Raw genomic sequence first — 27,821 nt, forward strand, 5'->3', positions numbered from 1 at the left:
AATCTTAAACCTTTGTTACTAAGTGACACAGAAGAGATACTCAAAAGTAATTTGACAACAATTTTCTTTTTCAGTTCCTTCTAGTGAAGTTTTATCAACAGGAATGAGCAGCAGGAAAGAGGCACGATTAAGGATAAATGCCAAGTGAGGGTGAGGAAGTTCGGTTAAAGATGAAAAACTACTAAACTTTTACCGAAGACTCCTGTTGGCTGAAAAGTCTGGAGACTGTTTGGATTTAGTATATTGTGTCATGGCCAGGCATCCTGTTGGAAGGGCTTGGCTTGATAACATTTCTGAAAGATCTTTGTTCCGCATCTTGTCCTAAAGAAATTAGTAGCCCATCATGTCCAGCAGGCAGAAGAAAGTTATTTTTGGAGTGGCTGGCTTGTTCAGCTTCGCTTGTGCCCTGGGCGTTCTAGCAGCCACAGGCATGCAGTCGTGGATTAAAGGAACAATATTCTGCCAAACCGGAGCCCTGCTTGTCAATGCTTCAGGACAAGAACTGGAGAAGTTTATTGGTGAAATTCAGTATGGGCTCTTCTCAGGCGAGCGAGTCCGTCAGTGCGGGTTAGGAGGGAGACCTTTTCAGTTTTCATGTAAGTAACAATTGCATTTAAATTATTGATAGTAGGGCAGGCACACACTTCCACAAAGGTAGAAGAAACTGATCCTTTGATCTTTGAGGGTTTAAAAGGGGTGGGAAATATTTCCAGAATTGTTGGGATTGTCCTCAGAGTGTTTTACTTTATGATGGCTCTTATTTAGGCTATTATGGCTTCTAATTCAAATTCAGAGGCATTATTATGATTTATTTCAGTGGACACTGAAGGCCAGGGAAAGGAAGTTTTATTTATGGCATAGAGTGTTCGAGAGGAGGCTTTGCCTTCTCTGTTTACTTTCCGCTGGGATCTTGAAAAACATGATACTTATCATGACTCTGAAAACCTCTGCAGATGCTCATATAGATCATTTATTCATGGATTTCTGAACTGTTTGCCGTTAGAAATTAGTGATGATCACTAGTACTAACAGAGTTCGGTAAAAAGAAAATGCCTATTGATTCATTAGCTTTTCAGTGCAATGACCTTGATCTTGTAATCGGCACAGCAGAGTTGGTGTGGAGAGTTTTATGAAAAGAGGAGAGGGGGGTTGAGCAGCAATATTTGTAACCCATTTTTCTAGAGGGAAATTTTTAAAATTAACAAGTAAATGTGCATGACATTAAATGGAAATTAGCACAGAGCCATTCGTTATGTCTCCCAGGTAACATGCAACCAGAAATTATTATTTAAAAAGGACAGTTTGAAGCACTCTTTTGAAGACAGTGCTAGTAAATTACTGACATAAATCACTCTTCAGGAAAGAAGGTTACCAACTGAAGCACTTTGAATAAATTAGTCTGCCTCTTTCTTTCCCTGCAAAGGTGGAAGACTAAATTAATTGAATTTATTATTAACATTTGCCATCTCTAATTAAATTTCAATGCTGAGCTATTTATAGTTCTGAAATGACTCCTTTTACTGTCCCTGCCAAACCTGGGCCTTTCTTATATTCTACCCACCCACCTTCCGCATGATAGGAATTTTCATACAGTTCCACTAAACCCCCAAGAATGACTTTTCCTCTCCAAGAGCTGATTATGAACTAGCTATGATGAAGCAGATATCCAGCCAGCCAGCCAGCCACACTATATGCTGAATGTATTTCATTCCACATTCATTAAGGTAATGAAGCTTAAAAAGTTAAGCCTTCTTTTCCTTGGGAAAAGGTGAACAAAGCAGAACATCTCATGATTTGTAACTGTAACTTCAAAAAGCTAGGGGGGTGATTTATGCATCTGAGTCACCGGAGGCCTGAGAGGGTTGGAAAGTCACCAATGAGTTTTGGCAAAAATGGAGAATGAACAGTCGATTTACTAGAGTCCTTGGATTTTCCTAAAACAGTTGTAGAAAAATTCTGCTGGTCTAGTGGCAGCACCTCCCATGATGTCTGCTTCATTTATCTATCAATCAATCTATGGCATTTATTGAGTGCTAACTTGTCTACACCCACTGTCTCAAGTTCCTCTCTTTCAGTTCTCTCCTTGGCCCTCTCCAATCTGGCTTCCTTCCCTTCACTCCACAGAAACCATACTCTCAAAGGTCACCAAAGATTTCTTTCTTGTGAAACCCAATGGCCTGTACTCTGTCCTAATCCTTCTTGACCTCTCAAATGCCTCTGACACTGTTGACCACCCCCTTCTCCTGAAAACATTATTCAACCTCGGCTTTATTGACACGTCCTCTTCCGGTTTTCCTCATCTCTCTAGCCTTCATTCTCAGTCTCTTTTGTGGGCTTCTCCTCTGCCTCCCACCAACTGGGGGGTGGGGGTGGGGGGTCCCTCAAAATTCAGTTCTGGATCCTCTTCTATTCTCCATCTACATCCACTCCCTTGGCGAACTCATTCACTCAAATTGCTTCAACTACCACCTCAAGGTGGATGATACCCAAATCTAAATCTCCAGAAGCAGCGTGGCTTAGTGGAAAGTGCACAGGCTTGAGAGTCAGAGGTCATGGTTTCTAACCCTGGCTCTGCCACTTAGCTGTGTGACTTTGGGCAAGTCACTTAACTTCTCTGTTCCTCAGTTACCTCATCTGTAAAATGGGGATTAAGACTGTGAGCCCCACGTGGGACAACCTGATTACATCTACTCCACTGCTTAGAATAGTGCTTGGCACATAGTAAGAACTTCACAAATACCATCATCATCCTTGCTCCCTTCATTTCTCAAGTCATTTCTCCCCCTCCCAGCCCTCAGCACTTATGTACATAACTGTAATTTATGTATGTATATTAATGTCTGTCTCCCCCTCTAGACTATAAGCTTGTTGTGGGCAGGGAATCTGTCCGCTTATTGTTATATTGTACTTTCTCAAGCTCTTAGTACGGTGCTCTGCACACACAGTAAGCACTCAATAAATGATTGATTGAATGAATGAATATAAGGAAGCAGCCTAAAGAATCTAGCTCTACTATATCATGAAAAACCCATTCTAATTAGGCATCACATTTAGTTCCATTCTTCATCTCAAGATTTAGAAGGCTGATCCTTTTCAAATAAAGGATTCCTTCTCAGTAAAATAGAATTAGTGCTTGGCACATAGGAAGCACTTAAAAATATCATTATCATAATTATTAATTAGAGGAATCTATATACAGAGATTTTTTTGATGTTAGTGGGTTTTTTCGATGTTTTTAATATGTACTATTTGCTTATTGAAATAGAATCTTGAAAACTCTATACTAGTCTAAATATCCTTCATTATAAACATGATTCATAAAGAAACAAATACAGTAATTTTGCTGATAATAATAATAGTAGTATTTTTAATTGCTTACTAAGTGCCAAGCACTGTGCACCATCAGACAATCAGAAGGGACTTAGTCTTTCTCCCATATGATGCTCACAGTCTATGTGGAAGGAAGACTGGGTATTGAATCCCCACTTTACAGATGAGGATAATGAGGTCCAGAGAAGTTTAGTTATTTGCCCAAGGTCACACAACAGGCAACAGGCAGAGCCATGACTAGTACCAAGCTGTCTGGACTTCCAGGCCTGAGCACTTTCTACTAGGCCATGCTGCTTTGATGCCTCTTGTTGAAGTCACTCTGACAGCTGTTGTTTTGTCCCATTAAAACTTCACACACATTATATTATGTACATAGCATGACCTTTCCCCTCTCAGAGTCGTACCTGGAGAGTTTCTACTACTCTACCAGTCTTAACTATGGGAGGGAAAGTCAAGCAGAGGCATAGCCATTCCATTCCTAGCTTGGGCAGTGGCTAGTGAGTGGAAGGCAATCTGCTACAAGTCAAAACTCACCTGTGCTGTGTGGCAGCGGCATGGGAGAGAGTCAAGGGTGGAGATTCAAGTTGACTGCGCGGAAGGAGGCAATGGTAAAACATTTCTGTACTGTTACCAAAAAAACTCAATGGATCCACTACCAGAACAATTGCAGGTGGAGGCGGGGTATTCTGGGAGAGATGTGTCTATGGTGTTTCTATGGGTTGGAGACGATTCGATGGCATAAGACAAGCATGAACTTCAGATTGGACAAAATAAGAGTACGAGCATTAAAGGGAAAAGAGTAGGACACAATCAAAAGATGACTGCGGTGCACTAAGTAAAATGCCTCTATCTCCTCCAGACTGTAAACCCATTATGGGCAGAAACTGTGTCCATTTATTCTGTTGTATTCTCCAAGTGCTTAGTACAGTACTCCACACATAGTAAAAGCTTAATAAATTGATTGATTGATTGGTTATCTATTTATATCACCTAAACAATTCTTCTGTAGTTTTACTACCATTTTACGAGCAAGGTTTATATTCCTTTTAATTTAATCTATCAATCACTGGCTATCTATTGAGCACTTCCTGAGTGCAGAGCACTGTACTAAGCCCTTGAGAGAGTACAATACGATAGAGTTGGTAGACATGTTCCCTGCCCATAAAGAGCTTACACACTCATGAGGAGACAAACTTTAAAATAAATTATGGATAGGTACATAAGAGATGTGGGTCTGAGGGTAGGGTGACTATCAAATACTAAAAACGTACAGATACAAGTTATTTATTTATCTTACTTGTACATATCTATTCTATTTATTTTATTTTGTTAGTATGTTTGGTTTTGTTCTCTGTCTCCCCCTTCTAGACTGTGAGCCTGCTATTGGGTAGGGACTGTCTCTATGAGTTGCCGACTTGTACTTCCCAAGCGCTTAGTACAGTGCTCTGCACACAGTAAGCGCTCAATAAACATGATTGATTGATTGATTGATTTCTCTTTTGTGCACAAAAAAGCAGGCCAGTGAGAATATTCTGACCTAAAAATAAAAATTTTGTAAATCATGGGCGTCTCTAACTCCAATGCCTCAATGTGACCCATTTGAATACTCTTTAATGAAAAGAGGTCAGAATATCAGAGTTGACCCAAATTTTTCTTCTGGCAAATGCAGATCAGGAACTCCATACTTGCCCTGGAAAGCTGATTAGGAGCTCACAGGAAGGGCAGGCAGAGTTACTTCCTATTTCATCCTCAAGATCCTCCTGGCTGGAGCACAAGTCATTTTCCAAGATTCTTCTATCTCTTTTACCCTTAGAAAAGGACTCAGAAAAGACTACCATTTCATTTAGTTAAAACTTTCACTGAAAAATTGCAGAAAAAAAGGTCTTTTGTCCTTTATGGATTGTTATGAAGCTATTTTTCATCATCTAGATGAAGAAAATGCAGTATCATCCCTTAGTAATAGCATATACTTGAACACCACCAAATAGCTAACTGGACCTGTGTTGAGGTAAATTTTCATCTGGGTGGTGACCCATTATGAAGAGGTATAACTTAAGCCCCTTTCCCACCAAAAACTGATTTTTACTCTGTGCTATTGCAAATGTCCCAATAGGTGTGACACTTATAATAATAATGGCATTTGTTAAGCACTTACTATGTGCAAAGCACTGTTCTAAGCACAGGGGAGGATACAAGATGATCAGGTTGTCCCATGTGGGGATCACAGTCTTAATCCCCATTTTACACATGAGGTGTAATTGAGGCACAGAGAAGTTAAGTGACTTGCCCAAAGTCATACAGCTGACAATTGGCAGTCAGGATTAGAACCCATGACCTCTGACACCCAAGCCCAGGCTCTTTCCACTGAGCCACGCTGCTTATGCACAATATATATGTTGCTAGCATAATGCCTAGAAATGTGCTATACTGTGCCAGAGGAAAGAAGGCTCAGAAAATAGGTTAGATGATTTAGTTCTGTTTGTTCCCATTAAATGCTCCCCACTGACCACTATATCTCTTTTAATTATAAAAAGCATTTGCTCTGCCAGCAAACCCCGTTATGATGGGAAAGCCTTCTGCTTCATTTACTCTGGCTGATTCTCATCAGTTTCTGGGTCAGCACTTCATTTTCGAAAGGTCACCAGCACTCATACCTCACACACAAATTCATTCATTACCCTGAAGGAATGTTTTTCTTTTGAGACAACGTGACTGCTGGGTCTAATTTTTCCTGATATGTCACCTGTAAAATTTTAATGATGATGCTTAAATTCTAAATGCAGCCATCAAAACAACATCCAATGGGACAGGACAAAGGAAGAGGTTTTTTAATGTATTTTGAGGATTTAAAAAAAAATGATAATTGGAGAAAAAACTGTTAGTAGGATCCAGGCTGCAAGACACCACAAAATTAAAAACCTGAGTATTTACCAAAGTATCCATTTTTTCCCTAGAAATACTGATATTCATGGGTAAAGAATGCAGGGCACTGATGCTGGAATAAGGAAGGCTGTGTTTTTATTAGGAGAAAAATGGATCAGAAATGACTGCATACTAAATTCAGGACATATGGCCCCAAAGATTAATCACAGAGCCTGGAATCTGAATGTCATAGGGTCTCACCCCACTTTGTGCTGATAAGGTCAGGGATGATGGAAGTGCAGGATGTTTTGATAGTGCGGGGAATGAGCTGAGAAGAGTCCTAATTCTAGTTCTGCTCTGCTGTGTACTAAGCACTGGTGTAGATACAAGCTAATCAGGTTGGACACATTCCCTGTCCCACATGGGGCTCATAGTCTTAACTCCTATTTTATAGTTGAGGAAACAGACCCAGAGAAGTTAGGTGATTTGCCCAAGTCCACACAGCAGACAAGTGGCAGAGCCAGGATTAGAACCTAGGTCCTTCTGACTCCCATGCCTGTGCTCTATCCACTAGGCCATGCTGCTTCTCAAAATTCAACAAGTCCCACCCATTTGCCAGCTGGGCGACCTTGGGCAAGTCACATAACTTCTCTGTGCCTCAGTTTCCTCATCTGTAAAATGGGGGGTTCCTACCTGTTCTCCCTCCCCCTTAGACTGTGAGCCCCATGTAGGACAGGGACTGTTCTCATTGAATTGTGTCTAACCTAGCACTTAGCACAGTACCTGGCACATAATAAGCACATAACAAATACTAAGATTATTACTCTCATTTAGAGGGGAAGTAAGCTATGGACCATGATGCAGCCTTATCATCTCCACAGATATTTCAGAAGGCTGATGAGAGATTCACCACTCGAGATTCCAGTGGAATCCAGCCTTCCCATATTATCCCATATCCTGACATCCATCAAGGAGTTGGCCACAAGCCCAATCACAAAGGAGGGAAGGGAGAAAAGGGTGGAAGGAGGGAGAGAAGAGAAGAGGGATGGAAGGAAATAGAGGGAAAGGAGAGATGCTCCTCCCCATCCTTCCTGGACCTGCTAATCCCTGAGGAGCTGCAGGAATACTGGGGGCTTGGTTCAAGTCAGGGACTTGAGGGTTCATTTAAAGAAAGAAAAAACTACTGAAGCATGGGTGGAGGAGGGGGAAGGAAAGAAGCGGGAGCCTATTTTGAGAAGGAGGTGAAGAAAACCACTGGGAAGGGGGGAGATCAGGAGGTCTGCCATGGAAGAGATCAGCTTAGATGCAGTGATTGAACATCCACTGGGAACAGGGTTTAGGTACGATGGGATAAATCAGTAAAATGTGCAGGACTTATCCTTGTATGTACTGTGGGATGATTGTAATTTGGGATATGCCCATACTGTTGCTGAGCAGATGCAACGGTGAAGTTGCAGGTGATGGGGGAATTTAACTCGCTGAGGTTTGGCCCTGGATTTTGGATTTCCATCAGTAACACTGAGCTGCAGAAGTGTAGGAGCATGGAAGCTAGCAGTGTATTGAGGGTGATCCCTGGCTGGCAGCTGGGAATTTGAGAGGATTTGGACATGGCTCAGTGGAAAGAGCATGGGCTTGGGAGTCAGAGGTCATGGGTTCTAATTCTGGCTCCGCCACGTGTCTGCTGTGTGACCCTGGGGAAGTCACAACTTCTCTGAGGCTCAGTTACCTCATCTGTAAAATGAAGATGAAGACTATGAGCCCAACGTGGGACAACCTAATCACCTTGTATCTCCCCCAGTGCTTAGAACAGTGCTTTGCACATAGTATGCACTTAACAAATGCCATTATTATTATTATTTGGAAGGGGGGCAAGGGAGCTAAATTCCATTAAGAGGGAGTGGTTGAAATATGGAGAATTGTTAGAGAATCTGGAAGGGACATGGAGAGGAAAGCGAGGCAGGAACCCAACTCTCTGAGCCATCTCCCAGCCAATCAGAGCCCTTGAAGTCAGCAGCCCATACAGCATTATAGTGCAGTGGAATGAGCTCAAGAACAGGAGTCAGGAAACCTGAGTTCTAATCCTGGCCCCGCTACGTAATATTATCCGTCTTTATTTATCAAAGATGATTCTACTGGAGATGAGATTTTTAGCACTTTTATACAAATCTGGAATTTATTTATATCAATATCTGTCTCCCCCTCTAGAATGTAAGCTTGTTGTGGGCCGGGAAGGTTTCTACCAACTGTGTTACATTGTACTCTCCCAAGCGCTTAGTACGGTGCTTATAGTAAGTGCCCAATAAATATCGATTTATTGATTGATTTGTTCAGGTGTGGCTGAAAAGACTGATGTAAGCCCACAGGGCAAGTAAATGATCCTTAGTTGTCATGAAACAAGGGACAATATCTTGACTCCCTACTAGTATAGGACTTTTATTAGAGAAGCATCATGGTCTAGTGGATAGAGTATGAACCTGGGAGTCAGAAGGTCATGGGTTCTAATTCTGGTTCTGCCACTTGTCTGCTGTGTAGCCTTGAGCAAGTCCCTTCACTTCTCTGTGCCTCAGTTCCCTCATCTGTAAAATGGGGATTAAGACTGAGCCCCACGTAGTACAGGGACTGTGTCCAACCTGATTACTTTGTATCTGCTCCAGTGCTTAGAGCTGAGTTTGCATTCATTCATTTGTATTTATTGAGTGCTTACTGTGTGCAAAGCACTGTACTAAGTGATTGGGAAGTACAAGTTGGCAACATATAGAGACAGTCCCTACCCAACAGCAGGCTCACAGTCTAGAAGGGGGAGACAGACAACAAAACAAAACATATTAACAAAATAAAATAAATAGAATAAATATGTACAAGTAAAATAAATAGAGTACTAAATATGTACAATCATATATACATACATATAGGTGCTGTGGGGAGGAGAAGGAGGTAAGGCGGGGGGCATGGGAAGGGGAGGAGGAGGAGAGGAAGGAAGGGGCTCAGTCTGGGAAGGCCTCCTGGAGGAGGTACATAGTTAGCACATAGTAAGCACTTGACAAATACCATTATTATTATTACTAATAATAGTAATTGTTATTGGGGTATTTAAGTGCTTACTCTGTGCCAAATACTACACTATTTCAAGCACTGGAGTAGATACAAGATAATGAAGTCAGAAACAAGCATTATTCTAAATGGGGCACATGATAAAATCAAATAACTAGTTAATAGTATTTCTTGACCATTTATTTGTTTTTATTCTTAGAGTTATGTATTAAGCACTTACTATGTGCCAAGCACTGTTCTAAGCACCGGGGTAGAAACAAGGTAATCAGGTTGAACACAGTCCATGTCCCACATGGGGCTCACAGTCATAATCCCCATTTTACAGGTGGAGTAACTGAGACACAGAGAAGTTAGTGACTTACTCAAGGTCATACAGCAGACAAGTGATGGAGCTAGGACTAGAATCAATCAATCATATCTATTGAGCGCTTACTTTGTGCAGAGCACTGTACTAAGTGCTTGGGAAGTACAGCACTGTACCTTGGGAGGATACAATTCAACTTAGCTGGTTGACATCCCCTACTCACAAGGAGCTTAGAGTTAAAGGGATTCCAAGTAAGAGGGAGAACTGACATTGAATCCCCATTTTACAGGTGAGAAAATTGGGTCACAGAGAAGTTAAGTGACTTGCTTAACATGACATAGAAGGCAAGTGGCAGAACAGAATTAGAACCCACCTCTCCTGACTCCCAGGACCATGCTGCTTCTTCACTTAGCCTTCCCTATTAAAGCCAACTGTTTTTATAGTGAAGGGGGAAAGAGTTAATGATAGGAGAATTGGACTCAGCTGGCAATCAGGCCTTAGTTTCACAGAGTATAAAATGGTTTTGACACTTGCCAAAAAGTAGCTCACTCCTCACCAGCTGAAAACTATTGGATTTAGGCATGTGTTCTCTGGATCAATTCAATAGATCAATCAAGAAATCAAGCAGAAGTGTGTATTTAGTGCTTACTGTGTGCTGAGCTAGAAGATGAATTGTTCTTGTTCACAAGAAATTTTCAATCTAGCTGGAAATTATTACAGATTTCCCCCTGGCCTGGAATGCCCTCCCTCCGCACATCCGCCAAGCTAGCTCTCTTCCTCCCTTCAAAGCCCTACTGAGAACTCACCTCCTCCAGGAGGCCTTCCCAGACTGAGCCCCCTCCTTCCTCTCCCCCTCCTCCCCATCCCCCCCACCTTACCTCCTTCCCCTCCCCACGGCACCTGTATATATGTATATATGTTTGTACATATTTATTACTCTATTTATTTATTTATTTTATTTGTACATATTTACTATTCTATTTATTTTATTTTGTTAATATGTTTTGTTTTGTTGCCTGTCTCCCCCTTCTAGACTGTGAGCCCGCTGTTGGGTAGGGACCGTATCTATATGTTGCCAACTTGTACTTCCCAAGCGCTTAGTACAGTGCTCTGCACACAATAAGCACTCAATAAATATGATTGAATGAATGAATAAAATAGGAAATAATAATAATAATAATAATGGTACTTGTTAAGTGTTTACTATGTGCCAAGCACTGTTCTAAGCACTGGGGTAGATACAAGGTAGTCAGGTTGGACACAGTCCTGTCCCACATAGGGCTCACAGTCTTAATCCCCATTTTATTCATTCATTCATTCAATCATATTTATTAAGCGCTTACTGTGTGCAGAGCATTGTACTAAGCGCTTGGGAAGTACAAGTTGGCAACATATAGAGACAGTACCTACCCAACAGCGGGCTCACAGTCTACCAATCAATCTGCGCATCAGGCAGAAACTCCTCACCCTGGGCTTCAAGGCTCTCCATCACCTTGCCCCCTCCTACCTCACCTCCCTTCTCTCCTTCTACAGCCCACCCCGCACCCTCCACTCCTCTGCCGCTAATCTCCTCACCGTACCTCGTTCTCGCCTGTCCCGCCATCGACCCCCGGCCCACGTCATCCCCCGGGCCTGGAATGCTCTCCTTCTGCCCATTCGCCCAGCTAGCTCTCTTCCTCCCTTCAAGGCCCGAGAGCTCACCTCCTCCAGGAGGCCTTCCCAGACTGAGCCCCTTCCTTCCTCTCCTCCTCGTCCCCCTCTCCATCCTCCCCATCTTACCTCCTTCCCTTCCCCACAGCACCTGTATATATGTATATATGTTTGTACATATTTATTACTCTATTTATTTATTTATTTATTTATTTATTTATTTTACTTGTACATATCTATTCTATTTATTTTATTTGGGTTAGTATGTTTGGTTTTGTTCTCCGTCTCCCCCTTTTAGACTGTGAGCCCACTGTTGGGTAGGGACTGTCTCTATATGTTGCCAACTTGTACCTCCCAAGTGCTTAGTACAGTGCTCTGCACACAGTAAGCACTCAATAAATACGATTGATTGATTGATTGATTGATTGATTAGAAGGGGGAGACAGGCAACAAAACAAAACATATTAACAAAATAAAACAAATAGAATAGTAAATTTGTACAAGTAAAATAGAGTAATAAATATGTGCAAACATATATTCAGGTGCTGTGGGGAGGGGAAGGAGGTAAGGCAGGGGGGAGGGGGAGGGGGAGGAGGGGGAAAGGAAGGAGGACGCTCAGTCTGGGAAGGCCTTCTGGAGGAGATGAGCTCTAAGTAGGGCTTTGAAGGGAGGAAGAGAGCTACCTTGGTGGATGTGTGGAGGGAGGGCGTTCCAGGCCAGGGGGAGGACGTGGGCCGGGGGTCGATGGTGGGACAGGCGAGAATGAGGCACAGTGAGGAGGTTGGTGGCAGAGGAGCGGAGGGTGCGGGCTGGGCTGTAGAAGGAAAGAAGGGAGGTGAGGTAGGAGGGGGTGAGGTGATGGAGAGCTTTGAAGCCGAAAGTGAGGAGTTTTTGCCTGATGCGTAGGTTGATTGGTAGCCACTGGAGATTTTTGAGGAGGGGAGTAATATGCCCAGAGTGTTTCTGCACAGAGATGATCCGGGCAGCAGCATGAAGTATAGATTGAAGTGGGGAGAAAGGAGGATGGGAGCTCAGAGATGAGGCTGATGCAGTAATCCAGTCGGGATAGGATGAAAGACTGAACCAGCAGGGTAGCAGTTTGAATGGAGAGGAAAGGGCGGATCTTGACGATGTTGCGGAGGTGAGACTAGCAGGTTTTGGTGACGGATTGGATGTGAGGCGTGAACAAGAGAGCAGAGTCGAGGACGACACCAAGGTTGTAGGCTTGTGAGATGGGAAGGATGGTAGTGCCGTCAACAGTGATGGGAAAGTCAGGGAGAGGGCAGGGTTTGGGAGGGAAGATAAGGAGACTGTGAGCCCACTGTTGGGTAGGGCCCGTCTTTATATGTTGCCAACTTGTACTTCCCAAGTGCTTAGTACAGTGCTCTGCACACAGTAAGTGCTCAATAAATACGATTGAATGAATAAGGAGTTCAGTCTTGGACATATTGAGTTTTAGATGGTGGGCAGACATCCAGATGGAGATGTCTTGGAGGCAGGAGGAGACACGAGCCTGAAGGGAGGGAGAGAGATCAGGGGCAGAATTGTAGTTTTGGGTGTCATCAGCGTAGAGTTGATAGTTGAAGCCATGGAAGCGAATGAATTTACCAAGGAAGTGAGTGTAGATAGAGAACAGAAGGGGACCAGGAACTGACCCCTGAGGAACCCCTACAGTAAGGGGATGGGAGAGGGAGGAGGAGCCCACAAAAGAGACTGAGAATGAATGGCCAGAGAGGTAAGAGGAGAACCAGGAGAGGACAGAGTCTGTGAAGCCAAGAGATGAGGTACCTGAGGCCCAGAGAAGTGAAGTTATTTGTCCAAGGTCACACAGCAGGCACGTAGTGGAGTAGGAATTAGAACCAATGACCTTCTGACTCCCAAGCCCATGCTCTATCAACTAAGCCATGCTGCTTCTCAAAGTGCTGAGGGAGCATAGTATGTAAATCAGTGTGTCAAAGTGCACAAACAGTGAGTACAAAAGTGCTGAGCTGATAGGACGGAGGATAGAATCTGGGAGAAGCCAAATGAATCAGGGAAAGCCTCCTGAGGGAGGTGGGATTTCAGAAGTTTCAAAAATGGGGAGAGTCACGGTCTGGAGATTTTGAAGGGAGAGGAAATTCCACACAGGAGGAAGGGTTCAAGCTAGGCAGGAGAATCAAGAATGGGGCACAGTGAGAAGGGGAGCTTGGAGGAATGGAGAGTGTTACCTCAGATAATAATAATAATGGCATTTATTAAGCACTTACTATGTGCAAAGCACTGTTCTAAGCACTGATAGGAGAAGAGCAAATGGTGGTGGACTGCCCTAAAGCCAGGAGTTTATGTTTGGTGCAAACATGCAGACTTTTGAGGAGTGGAGTGATGGGAGCACAATAACATTTAGAAAGCAGTTCCCTCATCTGTAACATGGGTACTTAGAGTGTGAGCCCCCGTGGGACAGGGTCTGTTTCCAACCCAATTAACTTGTACCTGCCCTGGTGTTTAGAACAGTGCTTGGCACATAGTAAGTGCTTAACAAGTATCATAATTCTTCTTCTTATTATTATTAGGGGAGAGGTCAGAGGGAGGGGGATCAGTAATGAGGCTGATATTTCACTCCCCTTTCCTGACTACCGCACACCCACACTCCTGCCTCTAGCCTCTATGCTATGAAATAAACCAAACCAAAATGATCCCTTCAGTGGAGCTGACAACTCATTCAAGACCAAAAAAGGGCTGTTTTGTTCCACGAATTTAATGTTCATTTCTAAGTCATTAAACTCCTCCAACTTTGACTTTCTCACTTCATTTTGAAGGTAGATTTGTCACTGTACAACACCATTGAAGATCAAAATTCTGCAGTCCTTAGAATCAAGCAACTCTTTCGCACTTTTGTAGAGCTGGGATTATAAGGCTACAGATTCTGGCCTGAATTCTTAGAAACCTCCTCTGATTGTTCTGTTTGCCCTAGAACGCAGGTTCTAAATGGTCCTGTGATTGATTTAAATATGAACATGAATCAGGGAAAGCCTCCCGAGGGAGGTGGGATTTCAGAAGGTTCAAAAATGGGGAGAGTCTGATCAATTCAGACTGGATAATTTAATGAACAATTTAAATCAACATTTAATGAACAATTGAATGAGAGTTGAGAAGTGGAGCAGCAGGTGGTAAGTGAGAAGCTAAATCTCTTCCGATGCCACTGCCACAGACACTCCATGGTTTTCTCCTCTGCTGGGTTCACAGCCAGCCCCGCTAGATTGTAAGCTCCTTGAAGGCAGGTATCAAACCTCCTAGCTCTTTTACACTTTCCCAAGCACTTGGGACAGTGCTCTGCACACTGATGACACTCAAAAAAAAAGAAATCAACCGATTGATTGAAGAATCAATCTTGTAACTTCGGAGGGTCATATTTGGGCTCTTGAAGTAGCAGAAACAAATTTTCTTCTTCCTTAGTCTGGTTTTTATTGCTCCATACTATTGACTCTGACTTTGGTGAAATGGAAATCAATTAATCCATCAATTGTATTTATTGAGTACTTAATGTGTACAGAGCACTGTTCTAAGTGTTTGGGAGAGTACAACACAACAATATAGCAGACACATTATTAATCATATTCATTAATCATATTTATTGGGCACTTACTGTGTGCAAAGCACTGTACTAAGTGCTTGGGAAAGTATAATATAACATCAGACACATTCCCTGCCCACAGTGAGCTCACAGCCTAGAGGGGGAGACTAACATTAATATAAATAAATAAATTGCAGATATGTCCATAAGTGCTGTGGGGTTGGGGGCGGGGGTGAAAAAGGGAGCAAGTCAGGATGATGTAGAAGAGAGTGGAGAAAGAGGAAATGAAGGCTTAGTCAGGGAAGGTCTCTTGGAGGAGATGCACCTTCAATAAGGCTTTGAAGTGGGGGAGAGTAATTGTCTGTCAGGTTTGAGGAGGGAGGGGATTCCAAGCCAGAGGCAGAAGGTGGGTGAGAGGTTGGTGGCAGAGGTCGTCAGCGAGTCAGAGAGACTGAGATACAGTAAGTAGGTAAGGAAGGGTATGTTTACATGTACATGCAGATTCTTCAAGTATCTACCTCCTTATCAAGCAGAAACTACTCACCATCAGCTTTAAGGCATACAATCAGCTCTCTCCCTCATACCTATCCTCACTCCTCTCCCACTACAACCCAGAACTTTGCTCCTCTAACCCCAACCTACTCAATTTTACTAGTTCTTGACTCGTTCACCATCAACTCTTTGCTCGCACCCTCCCTACTGCCCGGGACTCCTTCCCCTCTTACATCTGACTGACTGCCTCTCTCCCCATCTTCAAAGCCTACTAAAATCACATCTCCTTCAGACAACCTTCCCTGATTAAACTATCATGTCCCCATTCTATATTCCCTCCTTACCACATCACCTGTGCACTTGAGTCCATGCCCCCTAAGTGCTCTGATACTCACGCCACCCCCACAGAACTTATCTACACATCCTCATAATCCATTGCTTCTCCTACCTACAATTTATTTAATATCTGTCTCCCCAGCTAAATTTCAAAATCCTTGAGGGCAAGGATTCCTCTCTAGACTATAAGCTCCTCGTGGGCAGGGAGCTTGTCTCCCAAACCTGTTCTGTTTTATCCTCCTAAGCATTTAGTTCAGCATGCTGCACACAGTAAATGTTCAATAAATACAATTGATCAATTGAAGGATTGTGTTTCCTTAGGCTATTTTACTGTCTCAAATGCTGAGCTCTGCAGTTTGTAAGTGCTCAATAAATACCACTGATTGACTGATTGAAGCAAATCTTCAGACCACAGAGCACAGTTTCTAATAAGGTTTGACAGCCTTTACTCTCCTGTATGGCAGATTGTTAAATCCTAGAAAAGCCGTTTGTCAGTAAGGCAGACCTTTTGCCAGCCGCTTTAGTGAAGTTGGATGAAAAGTCAATTCCTTTCACGCCGTGGCCAGAACAATCCCAAAATAAACGTTGTGGGCAGAGAGAGGCAGCTCTGCTGGATGGATTAACACTGTGAGCTTTTAAAAAAAAGCATTTTAAATAAGTTGCTGTTGCATTGAATCACCTTAACCTTTCCCACAGAACATGAATGGGACCCGATTTTAACAAAACTCGTAGTAAATGGAATGAAAAATATAAATGATTTTCCTTTCATTATTCACACGGAAGAACATATTGATTTGCTGTCGACAAAATGGTTTTATTATATGTACAACGGAGCTACCTGCTGGTAACCACTTTACAAGGGAGCTTAATTTATTTGGGGCTCAGATTGAGCTCTCTTTCAGCATGTAATGACTTCAGCCATTATAAATGGGGAGAGACCACCCAACATAGTGTTGTTCCAATCAATCAATCAATCAGTGGTATTTATTGAGCACTTATTCTGTGCAGAGCACTGTCCTAAGCACTTGATAGACATAATCCCTTCCCAAATGGAAATTGCAGGATACAGGGAAAGACAGACATTAAAATAAATTACAGATATGTACATAAGCTTTGTAGGGCTTGAGAGTGGGGTGAATATAAAGTGCTTAAAGAGTACAGATCCAAGTGCAAAGGTGATGCAGAAGGGAAAGGAAGTAGGGAGAAATGAGGGCTTAGTTGGGGAAGGCCTCTTGGAGGAGATGTGATTTTCCTAAGGCTTTGGAGATGAGACAAGCGGTGGTCTGCCATATATTAAGTGGGGTGGCAGTTCCAGGCCAGAGGGAGGGATTAGACAAGGGGTCAGTGATGAGACAGTTGAGAATGGGGTACAGTAAATTAGGTTGACATTAGAAGATCGAAATGTGTCAGGTGGGCTGTAGTAGGAAATCAGGGAGATAAGGCAGGAGGGGGCAAGGTGATTGAGTGCTTTAAAGCTGATGGTAAGGAGTTCCTGTTTGATGCAGAGGAGGATGGGTAACCATTCTTGAGGATTGGAGAGATAATAATAATAATAATAATGGCATTTGTTAAGCACTTACTACGTGCAAAGCACTGTTCTAAGCGCTGGGGAGGATACAAGGTGATCAAGTTGTCCCACATGGGGCTCACAGTCTTAATCCCCATTTTCCAGATGAGGTAACTGAGGCCCAGAGAAGTGAAGTGACTTTCATTCATTCATTCAATCGTATTTAGTGAGCACTTACTGTGTACAGAGCACTGTACTAAGCGCTTGGGAAGTACAAGTTGGCAACATATGGAGACGGTCCCTACCCAACAACAGACTTGCCCAAAGTCACACAGCTGACAAGTGGTGGAGCTGGGATTAGATCCCATGACCTCTGACTCCAAAGCCTAGGATGTTTCCACTAAGCCACGCTGCTTCAGATGTGGTCTGAACAGTTTTTAGAAAAAAAAATCTGTGCCAGAAAGTAAAGTAAGCCCTGAAGAGGGTAGACAAGACGCAGCTAGGTCAGCGAGAAGACTGATGCTGTAGTTTAGGCAGGATGTGATAAGTGCGTAGCTCAACATAATAGCAGTTATGGACAGAGAAGAAATGGCAGATTTTAGCTATGTTGTGAAGGTTAATGGACAGGGTTTGGTGACAGATTAAATATGCAGTTGAATGAGAAAGCTGATTCAAGGGTAATACAAAAGTTATGGGCTTGGGAGACAGAGACGATAGCAGTGCTGTCTATTTTGATGGGAAAGTCAAGGGGAGGACAGGGTTTGGGTGGCAAGGTGAGGAGTTCTGTTTGGGGCACATTAAGTTTGAGGTGTCACGTAGAAATGTCCTTAAGGCAGGAGTAAATTTAAGACTGCAGAGAAGGAGAGAGGTCAGGGCTGGAGAGATGGATTTGGAAATCATCCAGAGATGGCAGTTGAAGCCATGGGAGTAAATGAGTTCTCCAAGGGAGTAGGTGAAAATGGAAAATAGAAGGGGGTCCAGAACCAAATCTTGAGGGGGAACCATACTTAGGCAGAGGTAGATCATGTGAAAGAACCTGAAAAGAAGCAGCCAGAGAGATAGGAGAACCAGGAAAGGTCACTATCAACAAAGCCAGGGTTGGATAATATTTCCAAAAGAGGGTGGCTCACCATGTTGAAGGCAAGGTCAAGGAGGACTGGTTTGGAGGAGAGGCCTTTAGATTTGGCAAGAAGAAGGTCACTGACCCTCTTAGAGAGGGAAGTTTCTGTGGAGCTAAGGGGTCAGAAGCTCCTGAGGTTAGCGACAGTTCCCACTATAATCGAGCTTTCCACCCCTTTGCTCCCAATAATAATAATAATAATAATAATGATGGTATTTATTAAGTGCTTACTATGTGCCAAGCACTGTTCTAAGCACTGGGGAAGATACAAGGTAATTAGGTTGTCCCAGGTGGGGCTCACAGTCTTAATCCCCATTTTACAGATGAGGTAACTGAGGCACAGAGAAGTTAAGTAACTTGCCCAAGGTCACACAGCTAACAAGTGGTGGAGCCAGGATGAGAACTCATGACCCCTGACTCCCAAGCCCGTGCTCTTTCCACTGAGCCAGACCTCATTCCCTCTGGTAACCAATAGGCTCTTCTCCACCCTAATTCCCTTAGGACTATCAACACTTGGGATGACTCCCTTCTCCTCAAGACACCTTCAGGCCTTGTTTTTGCTCACACAGTCCCATCCTGGTTCTTCTTCTACCTCTCCAACAGCTAGGTACCTCTCCAACCTTGTGGGCAGTATAAGTATCTACCAACTCAGTTATATTGTACTCTCCCAAGCGTTTAGTGCAGTGCTCTGTGCACAGTAAGTATTCAATTAGTAAGACTGATTGACTAATTGGTAGTTCTTTCTTAGTTTCATTCACAAGTTCCTCTTACATCTCCTGTGTCCTACAAGGGTCAGTTCTGAGTTCCCTTCTGTTCTCACTTTACACCTGCTCTCTCTGGGAGCTCACATGCTCATGGCCAAGGGGAGACCAGGGAGGCAGGAGACCTGGCTTTGAATTGCAGCTTGGCCACTCACCTGCTGTGTGACCTTGGGCAAGTTCCTTGACTTTTCTGTCTTAGTTTCCTCTTTGTAAAATGGGGATGCTTTCAATCAGTGACATTTACTGAGTGCTTAAAGTGTGCAGAGCACTGTTCTAAGTGCTTCTCCCTCCCCCTTACTCTGTGAGGCCCAGCATTTGGCCCATAATAAGCACTCAACAAATATTATCATTATCATTATTATTACTTCAGCTACTACTTTTATCAGCCTCATCTATATCATCATCATTTTCAGTATTTATTAATCTGTGCAGGACACTGTCTAAGGGTTTGGGAATATACACTAAAAGTAGGAAGAATTATCTCTGCCAGATAGACAGGAATGATAACAATAATAATTGGGGTATTTGCTAGGTGCTTATTATGTGAGTACAGAAGAACACAGTAAGCACTCAGTAAATACGACAGAATGAATTAATGAATGAATCTATTTGCACAAGTTTTACACCTTGGAATTAAGTCCGTCTTAAATCTTCCACTATACTCGGGAACTATTAAAGAGACGGCTGTCTATACTGGCCACCACATTAATGTCTCTCTCCCCTTTTAGACCCTAAACTCGTTGTGGGAAGGGAATATGTCTGTTATATTGTTATATTGGACTCTCCCAAGTCCTTAGTACAGTGCTCTGCACACAGTAAGTACTCAATAAATATGACTGACTCTGTGCCAGGCACTGGGGTAGATGCAAGTTAATCCAGTTGAACACAGTCCCTTGTGCAGCATGGGGATTCTTAATCCCCATTTTACAGATGAGGGAACTAAGGCACAGAGAAGTATAAGTGACTTGCCCAAGGTCATGCAGACATGTGGTGGAGTCAGGATTAGAATACAGATCCTTCTGACTCCCAGGCCCATGCTCCACCAAATTCAGTTGAAACATTTTGTTTAAATATGTAGAAATGGCATAAATGATGGTATGTCATTGTTTTGAATAATCATAAGTTGGGACTAATGCCCTATTTTGGGGGATTCTCTTTTATTTCCTTCAATCCCAATGAATTTACAGTTAGCCTGGCCTCCCTGATTTTGTTGGATGTTCAATCAATCAATCAATCAATCGTATTTATTGAGCGCTTACTGTGTGCAGAGCACTGTACTAAGCGCTTGGGAAGTACAAGTTGGCAACATATAGAGACAGTCCCTACCCAACAGTGGGCTCACAGTCTAAAAGGGGGAGACAGAGAACAAAACCAAACATACTAACCCAAATAAAATAAATAGAATAGATATGTACAAGTAAAATAAATAGAGTAATAAATATGTACAAACATATATACATATATACAGGTGCTGTGGGGAAGGGAAGGAGGTAAGATGGGGGGATGGAGAGGGGGACAAGGCGGAGAGGAAGGAAGGGGCTCAGTCTGGGAAGGCCTCCTGGAGGAGGTGAGCTCTCAGTAGGGCCTTGAAGGGAGGAAGAGAGCTAGCTTGGCGGATGGGCAGAGGGAGGGCATTCCAGGCCCGGGGCATGACGTGGGCTGGGGGTCGATGGCGGGACAGGTGAGAACGAGGTACAGTGAGGAGATTAGCGGTGGAGGAGCGGAGGTTGTGGGCTGGGCAGTAGAAGGAGAGAAGGGAGGTGAGGTAGGAGGGGGCGAGGTGATGGAGAGCCTTGAAGCCCAGGGTGAGGAGTTTCTGCCTGATGCGCAGATTGATTGGTAGACTGTGAGCCCGCTGTTGGGTAGGTACCGTCTCTATATGTTGCCAACTTGTACTTCCCAAGCGCTTAGTACAGTGCTCTGCACACAGTAAGCACTCAATAAATATGATTGAATGAATGAATGAATAAAATGGGGATTAAGACTGTGAGCCCTATGTGGGACAGGGACTGTGTCCAACCTGACTTCCTTGTATCTACCCCAGTGCTTAGAACAGTGCTTGGCACATAGTAAACACTTAACAAGTACCATTATTATTATTATTATTATTATTTCCTATTTTATTCATTCATTCAATCATATTTATTGAGTGCTTACTGTGTGCAGAGCACTGTACTAAGCGCTTGGGAAGTACAAGTTGGCAACATGTAAATACGGTCCCTACCCAACAGTGGGCTCACAGTCTAGAAGGGGGAGACAGGCAACAAAACAAAACATATTAACAAAATAAAATAAATAGAATAGTAAATATGTACAAATAAAATGAATAAATAGAGTAATAAATATGTACAAACATATATACATATATACAGGTGCTGTGGGGAAGGGAAGGAGGTAAGATGGGAGGATGGAGAGGGGGACGAGGGGGAGAGGAAGGAAGGGGCTCAGTCTGGAAAGGCCTCCTGGAGGAGGTGAGCTCTCAGTAGGGCCTTGAAGGGAGGAAGAGAGCTAGCTTGGCAGATGGGCAGAGGGAGGGCATTCCAGGCCCGGGGGATGACGTGGGTCGGGGGTCGATGGCGGGACAGGCGAGAACGAGGTACGGTGAGGAGATTAGCGGCAGAGGAGCGGAGGGTGTGGGGTGGGCTGTAGAAGGAGAGAAGGGAGGTGAAGTAGGAGGGGGCGAGGTGATGGAGAGCCTTGAAGCCCAGGGTGAGGAGTTTCTGCCTGATGCACAGATTGATTGGTAGCCACTGGAGATTTTTGAGGAGGGGAGTGACAGGCCCAGAGCGTTTCTGGACAAAGACAATCCAGGCAGCAGCATGAAGTATGGATTGAAGTGGGGAGAGACACGAGGATGGGAGATCAGAGAGAAGGCTGATGCAGTAGTCCAGACGGGATAGGATGAGAGCTTGAACGAGCAGGGTAGCGGTATGGATGGAGAGGAAAGGGCAGATCTTGGCAATGTTGCAGATGTTGCATACAAGAGAAGCAGTGTGGCATAGTGGAAAGAGCACGGGCTTAGGAGTCAGAGGTTGTGGATTCTAATTCCATCTCTGCCACTTGTCAGCTGTGTGACTTTAGCTTCTCTGTGCCTCAGTGACTTCATCTGTAAAATGGGGATTAAGACTATAAAGCCCATGTGGGACAATCTGACTACCTTGTATCTATCCCAGTGCTTAGAACAGTGCTTGGAACATAGTCAGCGCTTAGCAAATACCATCATCGTCATCATCATCATCATATGCATATGCCCCTGCCAGTTAAGAGTGGAGATTTCCACTTAGAAGGTGAAAGAAGGTGAAGTACAAACAAGTAAAAACTTGCCTGGAACATAAAAGCTTGAAATAGATTTTCTATTTCTTCAGTGAGAAAAAAACAATTCCCAGATCGTCCTCAGAAAGTATTTTCCATGGCTCAGTGCTGCCCAGAAACATTGCTGCTACTTCTATTCTTCATCTTCTGTTAGCCACGATGCTTGTTTTATTCTGAGATAAAGAGGCTAGCTAGCTCTCCCAAGTCTGGACTAGCCCTAGTCGGGAAGCCATGCTGCATTTTAAGAGCAAATTAAAGAAACAAAGGGGCTTTCTGAGAAATGCCATTAAAAGCTTGGCCGACCCAAGGAGGAGCATTCTGTTACCGACTGTGAGCTGAAGTAGATAGCAGTTGTTGATATGGGAAATTAGACAGGACCAAGAAGGTCAGGCGGGGTTTACCTCAGAGCTCATCCTTCGGATATTTTCACCAGTTTTCATGACAGAATGACACAAAATACTTCTACCTTCCAATATCCTTATAAATCTGCTTATCATTAATGGATGATACCCTCTTGTTCCTTTGATTGAGTTTTAATGGCATTTTAAAGAGAGCCTTTGGGGAAAAAAAGATTGCATACTAATGTTGAACTTGTAACCCACTGAAAATAGCTTTTTCTCTAATCCTTGTTTTCTCATTCAATTTTCAGTCTTCCCCGATTTGCTCAAAGTTATCCCTTTAAGTATCCACGTCAGCGTCATTCTCTTTTCTATAATCCTCACTGTGTTTACCATGGTGGCCACAGCCTTTTTCTTGTTCAACGCATTTGGCAAGCCCTATGAAACTCTACACGGCCCTACAGGACTGTATTTTTGGAGCTTCATTTCCTGTAAGTACTTTATTCCAGAATGAAAGAATTGCAGCCCTTTATAGATTATTTAATTCAGTTCTTAGATTGTTTTTTGTTACCCTTGTCCAGAGACAAGGTTTTGCCATCTTGTAGTTTGCTTTTCTAGGTCTATAAAAAGGTATATTCTTGTTGGAGTCAATACAGAATAATCAGATTGGACATTGTCCCTGTCCCACAGTCCAAGGGAAAGGGAGAACAGGTGTTTCATCCCTAGTTAAGGGGATGAGCGAATTGAGGCACAGAGAGGTTAAGTGACTTGCCCAAGGTCATGCAGCAGGCAAGTGGCAGAACTCAGCTATAATACTGCCTCCTGAACCCAGTCCCGGGCTCTCAGTCTCAGGTTCCTGCTGTTCATAAATGATGTAGTGACTGGAATGATACTCAGGGAAGATACACAACACCAGTGACAAGTTTTTTAGAGCAGATCCTTTCTGGAAGTGTGGCAGAACAGCAGTTTGGCCTTCATTGGAGAATTTGATCAAATGCACTGGCTTGTAGGTTTTCCCCTCTCTTTGTCTCGAGAGATAGGCATTGCAGCTATCAGTCATTGAAGAAACATGAAGAGAGGAGCGTTTCCATTTTGGGAATTCACTTTTGGCTCTGTAATCTTCAATTACTGACTTTCCTGACATGGTGCATCATTTCACAGAAAATTACGGCCTCTGATGGCAAAAGATTCTTTCCAATACAATTAACATCGTGCAATGAAGGAAATGGAGGTTTGCTAAAATTCTACCTACATTCTGGGTTTTCATGAATGAGTTTTAGCTGTCTGAAAAGGCGTGATTTTCCTATAGTTGACACTATAATCACATCTCACTCTTCTTGTTAAATGTTGCCAGTGAGGGAGAGGGTGCTCATTAGTTCTCCGTCCTGTGGATTTTCAGAAATGGAATAAGGAAGACCTGTTTGGGGACACAGAGATCCAAAATGAGATATGAATTTCTCCCAGTCCTTCTCCCTGACTCCTCACCTGCAACTAATGGGATTTTCTCAGTGCTAAACCCAGACCCTTCTAGACCAGATCTCACTAGAGTGTTTCCCCTTCTCTGGCAGTGACAGCGGCTTACTGGATAGAGCATGGGCCTGGAAGTCAGAAGGACCTGGGTTCTAATCCTGGCTCTAACACATGTCTGCTGGGTGACCTTGGGCAAGTCACAATTTCTCTGGGCCTCAGTTTCCTTATCTGTAAAATCGGGATTAAGACTGTGAGCCCCTTGAGGGAAAGGTACTGTGTCCAACCTGATTAACTTGTATCTAAACCAGTGCTTAGAACTGTGCTTGGCACATAGTAAGTGCTTAACAAGTACCAAAATTATTATCATTATTATTATTATGTGACTTCTGGTTTCAATCAATCAATTTCTTGAGTGCTTACTGTATCCACAGCACTGTACTAAGCACTTGAGAGTGATACATGTTCCCTTCCCACAAGGAGCTTACAGTCTAGAGTATCAATCAATCAATGGTATCTATTGAGTGCTTACTGTGGGCAGAGCACTGTACTAAGCTCTTGGGAGAATACAATTTAATGAGTTGGTAGACATGTTTCCTGCCCGCAAGGAGATTACAGTCCAGTGAATCAATCAGTCATTCAGGGGTATTCATTGAGCACTTTCTGTGGACAGAGCACTGCACTCGACTCTTGGGACAGTATATTATAACAGAGTTGGATGACATGAGTTGTTAAACAGGAAGGTTTCATACAAAGCTGAGGACCTAAGAAAATGGTATTGGGGAGTAGGGTGGTGGTGGTGGGAGCAGGGAGGGGTACCATCTCAAAAAAGCCAGGAGTTCAATAGTAACCGAACAAGCTGCAGCCAAATGTATGCTTCACAGTCAATCAGTGGTATTTATTGAGCATATACTGTGTGCAGAACACTCTACTAAATTCTTGGGATTAGAGAAGCAGAATGGTTTAGTGGAAAGAGCACGGGTTTGGGAGTCATAGAACGTGGGTTCTAATCCCTGCTCCACCACTTGTCTGCTGTGCAACCTTAGGCAAGCCACTTAACTTCTGATTACCCAATCTGATTATCCTGTATGTATGTGCCTCAGTTCCCTCATCTGTAAAATGGGGGTTAAGACTGTAAGTCACACATGGGATAACCTGATTAGCTTGTACCTACCTCAATGCTTAGAACAGTGTTTGTTTGTTTGGCTTACATAATAAGTGCTTAACAAACACCATAATTATTGGAACAGTACAATGCAATAGCGTAGGTAGACATGATCCCCCAGTCTCATGGAGTTTACAGACCTTTAAAGAAGACACTTTAGATAGCAAGGCAGCCAGCTCTAGCATTTCCACACTTACTTACACCTATCCTATCATTCAGTGGTATTTATTGAGCTTAGAATGGTGCTTTGCACATAGTAAGCGCTTAATAAATGCCATTATTATTATTATTATTATTAAGCCCTTGGAGGAATCCAGTAGAGTTGGTTGATACACTCCCTGGCAGCAGACTTCAGTCTGCTCAATTTAATTTTGAGCATTCTAATTGTAAATATTTTTATGATTGTCTTCCCCATCAGAGTGTGAGTTCCTTATGGGCAGGAAAGTGTCACACTGTTAATCTGTACTTCCCCAGCACCTAGTAGAGAGCACCGCACCACATGGGCACTCAACAAAATACTACTACTACCACTACTTATACTTGTATTAGGGTTTTTCCATGCAAATATGCTCAGTTCTCCCATGACCTGTATTTTCACTACATGCTTTGGATAGAACACATAAGAAGAATTAGGGGGCCATTCTTCTAAAAAAACACACTGGTCTGGATGCAATGCAGAGCAACGTAAAAAAAAAAAATTGTGTACATACACCCAGGCAGCATTGTTTGAGGTGCGGGGACTGCAGCAAGAACAAGGTATATCGAGAAAACGACCCCTGCATAGAAGTGGCTACTCTACCATTCGTCTTCCCAATTCAGCCCCAAATTGGCTTACCCACAAATCTGTTAAAAATCTTTGGCTTGGAATGGCCAATCAAGCCAAATGTGAGCTGTGAAAGAACAGCTGTGCATCCAAGGATCAGGCCACAAACCGAGTGATCAAAGTTGAGCCCGATGCTTGATTCAGACCTTGTTTCTGTGAGGGAGTGGGATCAAGCTGACAAAGTCCAGAGATGGGATTCAGGGGACTGGTAGAAAGAGAACAAGACTGGAGACAAGAAACCTGGATTTTAGTCAGGGCTCTACTTCTTGCCCGCTATATGACCTTGGGTAGTCACTTGGGTAACCTCTCTGTGCCTCAGCTTCCTCATCTGTAAAATAGGGATGAAAATCCCTCTCATTTATACTGTGAGCCCCAAGTGGGACAGAAACTGTTTCCAATCTGATTATCCTATATCTACCCCAATCAATCAATCAATCACTGGTATTTATTGATTTCTTCCTGTGTGCAGAGCACTGTGCTAAGCCCTTGGAAGAATACAAAAGAACAAAGTTGGTAGACAAGTTCTGCCCACAAGGAACCCCACACAGATGCTTGGTAGACAGTAAGTGCTTAATAAAGAGTACTGGCTCTAGCTGTAGCACTGGGCTGCTTGGAGAACTTGGACAAATTGCTATATAATACCACTGAGCCTCAATTTCCCTCTCTGTAAAATGAGGACATTACTTACCTCCCTCCCTCTACCCCAGAGGAATGTCCTGGGGATAAATTGAGATTCTTGATGTGAAAGGGATTTTAGAAGATAAAAACTAAGGATTTCATCAAGTTAAGGTTAAAAAATAAAAAGGGTCTTTGTCCAGCCTCTTAGATTTCAGGCCTTTTTTTGGCCATTTGACTCCCCATCTGGCTGAGTTTGAACATTTTGAAAAATAACAATTTGGAAAGGAGTTTTGATCCTGGAGACCTCATATTAAGCATTTGTTACATGAATGTCGTGTGTCTGTGCAACACCAATGCACTTTCCTCAGCACAACTGCCATCATGAACAATGATCTAATTCAAAAATGAGGGTGAGATAGAATTTCCCTTTCATGCAAAGAAGAGATGCCAGTCTTCTCTACTATTAGAAGGCATCATCCCTAGACAACTCAGGGGAGGCCCTGATGGAAAATAAAACTGGCCTCTCTGTGAAATTTTCATAGAAAAAGCAGGATCACAGTAATGTTTCCTCTTTTTCAACCAAGACCTTTCTCAGAGCTATGGTAAGGGAGGAAGCTTATTTGGAGCCAAGCAAAATTGAATGTTTCTGGACCATCCCCACTCAGGGCACGGCACCAGGGAGATAGAGTGCATAGAGTAATTAATTCTCACAATTATTAATCCTGTTCCTCCAAAGGAACAGGATTCCATTGTAATACCACTGATTGATTGAAAAGTGAAAAGGGCTCAGTCCTTTCTTCTATGCATGCAATTTTTCACATGACTGGGAAATCATTATTGGTCACATCATTTGACTTTGGGTTTTGTTTCAGGTACCTGTGGTTGCCTCGTCATGGTCCTCTTTGCCTCTGAAGTGAAAATCCACCGTCTCTCGGAGAAGATTGCCAATTATAAAGAAGGAACTTATATCTACCTGACTCACAGTGAAAACTATGCCGGCTCATTTTGGGTCATCTTCATTTGCTCTTTCGTACACTTTCTGAATGGGTTTTTAATCCGGCTTGCTGGATTCCGGTTCCCTTTTGCTAAATCTAAAGATTCAGCGACAACTGGAGCAGTGGACCTAATGTACTAG

At 43.2% G+C, this 27,821-nt stretch overlaps 1 protein-coding gene and 1 non-coding gene across 2 annotated transcripts; both read left to right on the forward strand.

Moving 5' to 3' along the window:
• The first annotated feature begins 343 nt into the window (after positions 1 to 343).
• Positions 344 to 27,821, forward strand: CLRN1 (clarin 1). Its single transcript, XM_038752281.1, has 3 exons — positions 344 to 596; positions 22,925 to 23,104; positions 27,559 to 27,821. Exons 1-3 carry the CDS (start codon positions 344 to 346, stop codon positions 27,819 to 27,821), a joined length of 696 nt encoding a protein of 231 aa, XP_038608209.1.
• On the forward strand, positions 3,717 to 3,854 carry LOC119936818. The gene has a single exon (XR_005453855.1). It is a non-coding gene; the product is annotated as a small nucleolar RNA SNORA7 (small nucleolar RNA).

The sequence above is a fragment of the Tachyglossus aculeatus genome, chromosome 1 (genome assembly GCF_015852505.1).
Source record: "Tachyglossus aculeatus isolate mTacAcu1 chromosome 1, mTacAcu1.pri, whole genome shotgun sequence".
In the NCBI taxonomy this organism is placed as follows: domain Eukaryota; kingdom Metazoa; phylum Chordata; class Mammalia; order Monotremata; family Tachyglossidae; genus Tachyglossus; species Tachyglossus aculeatus.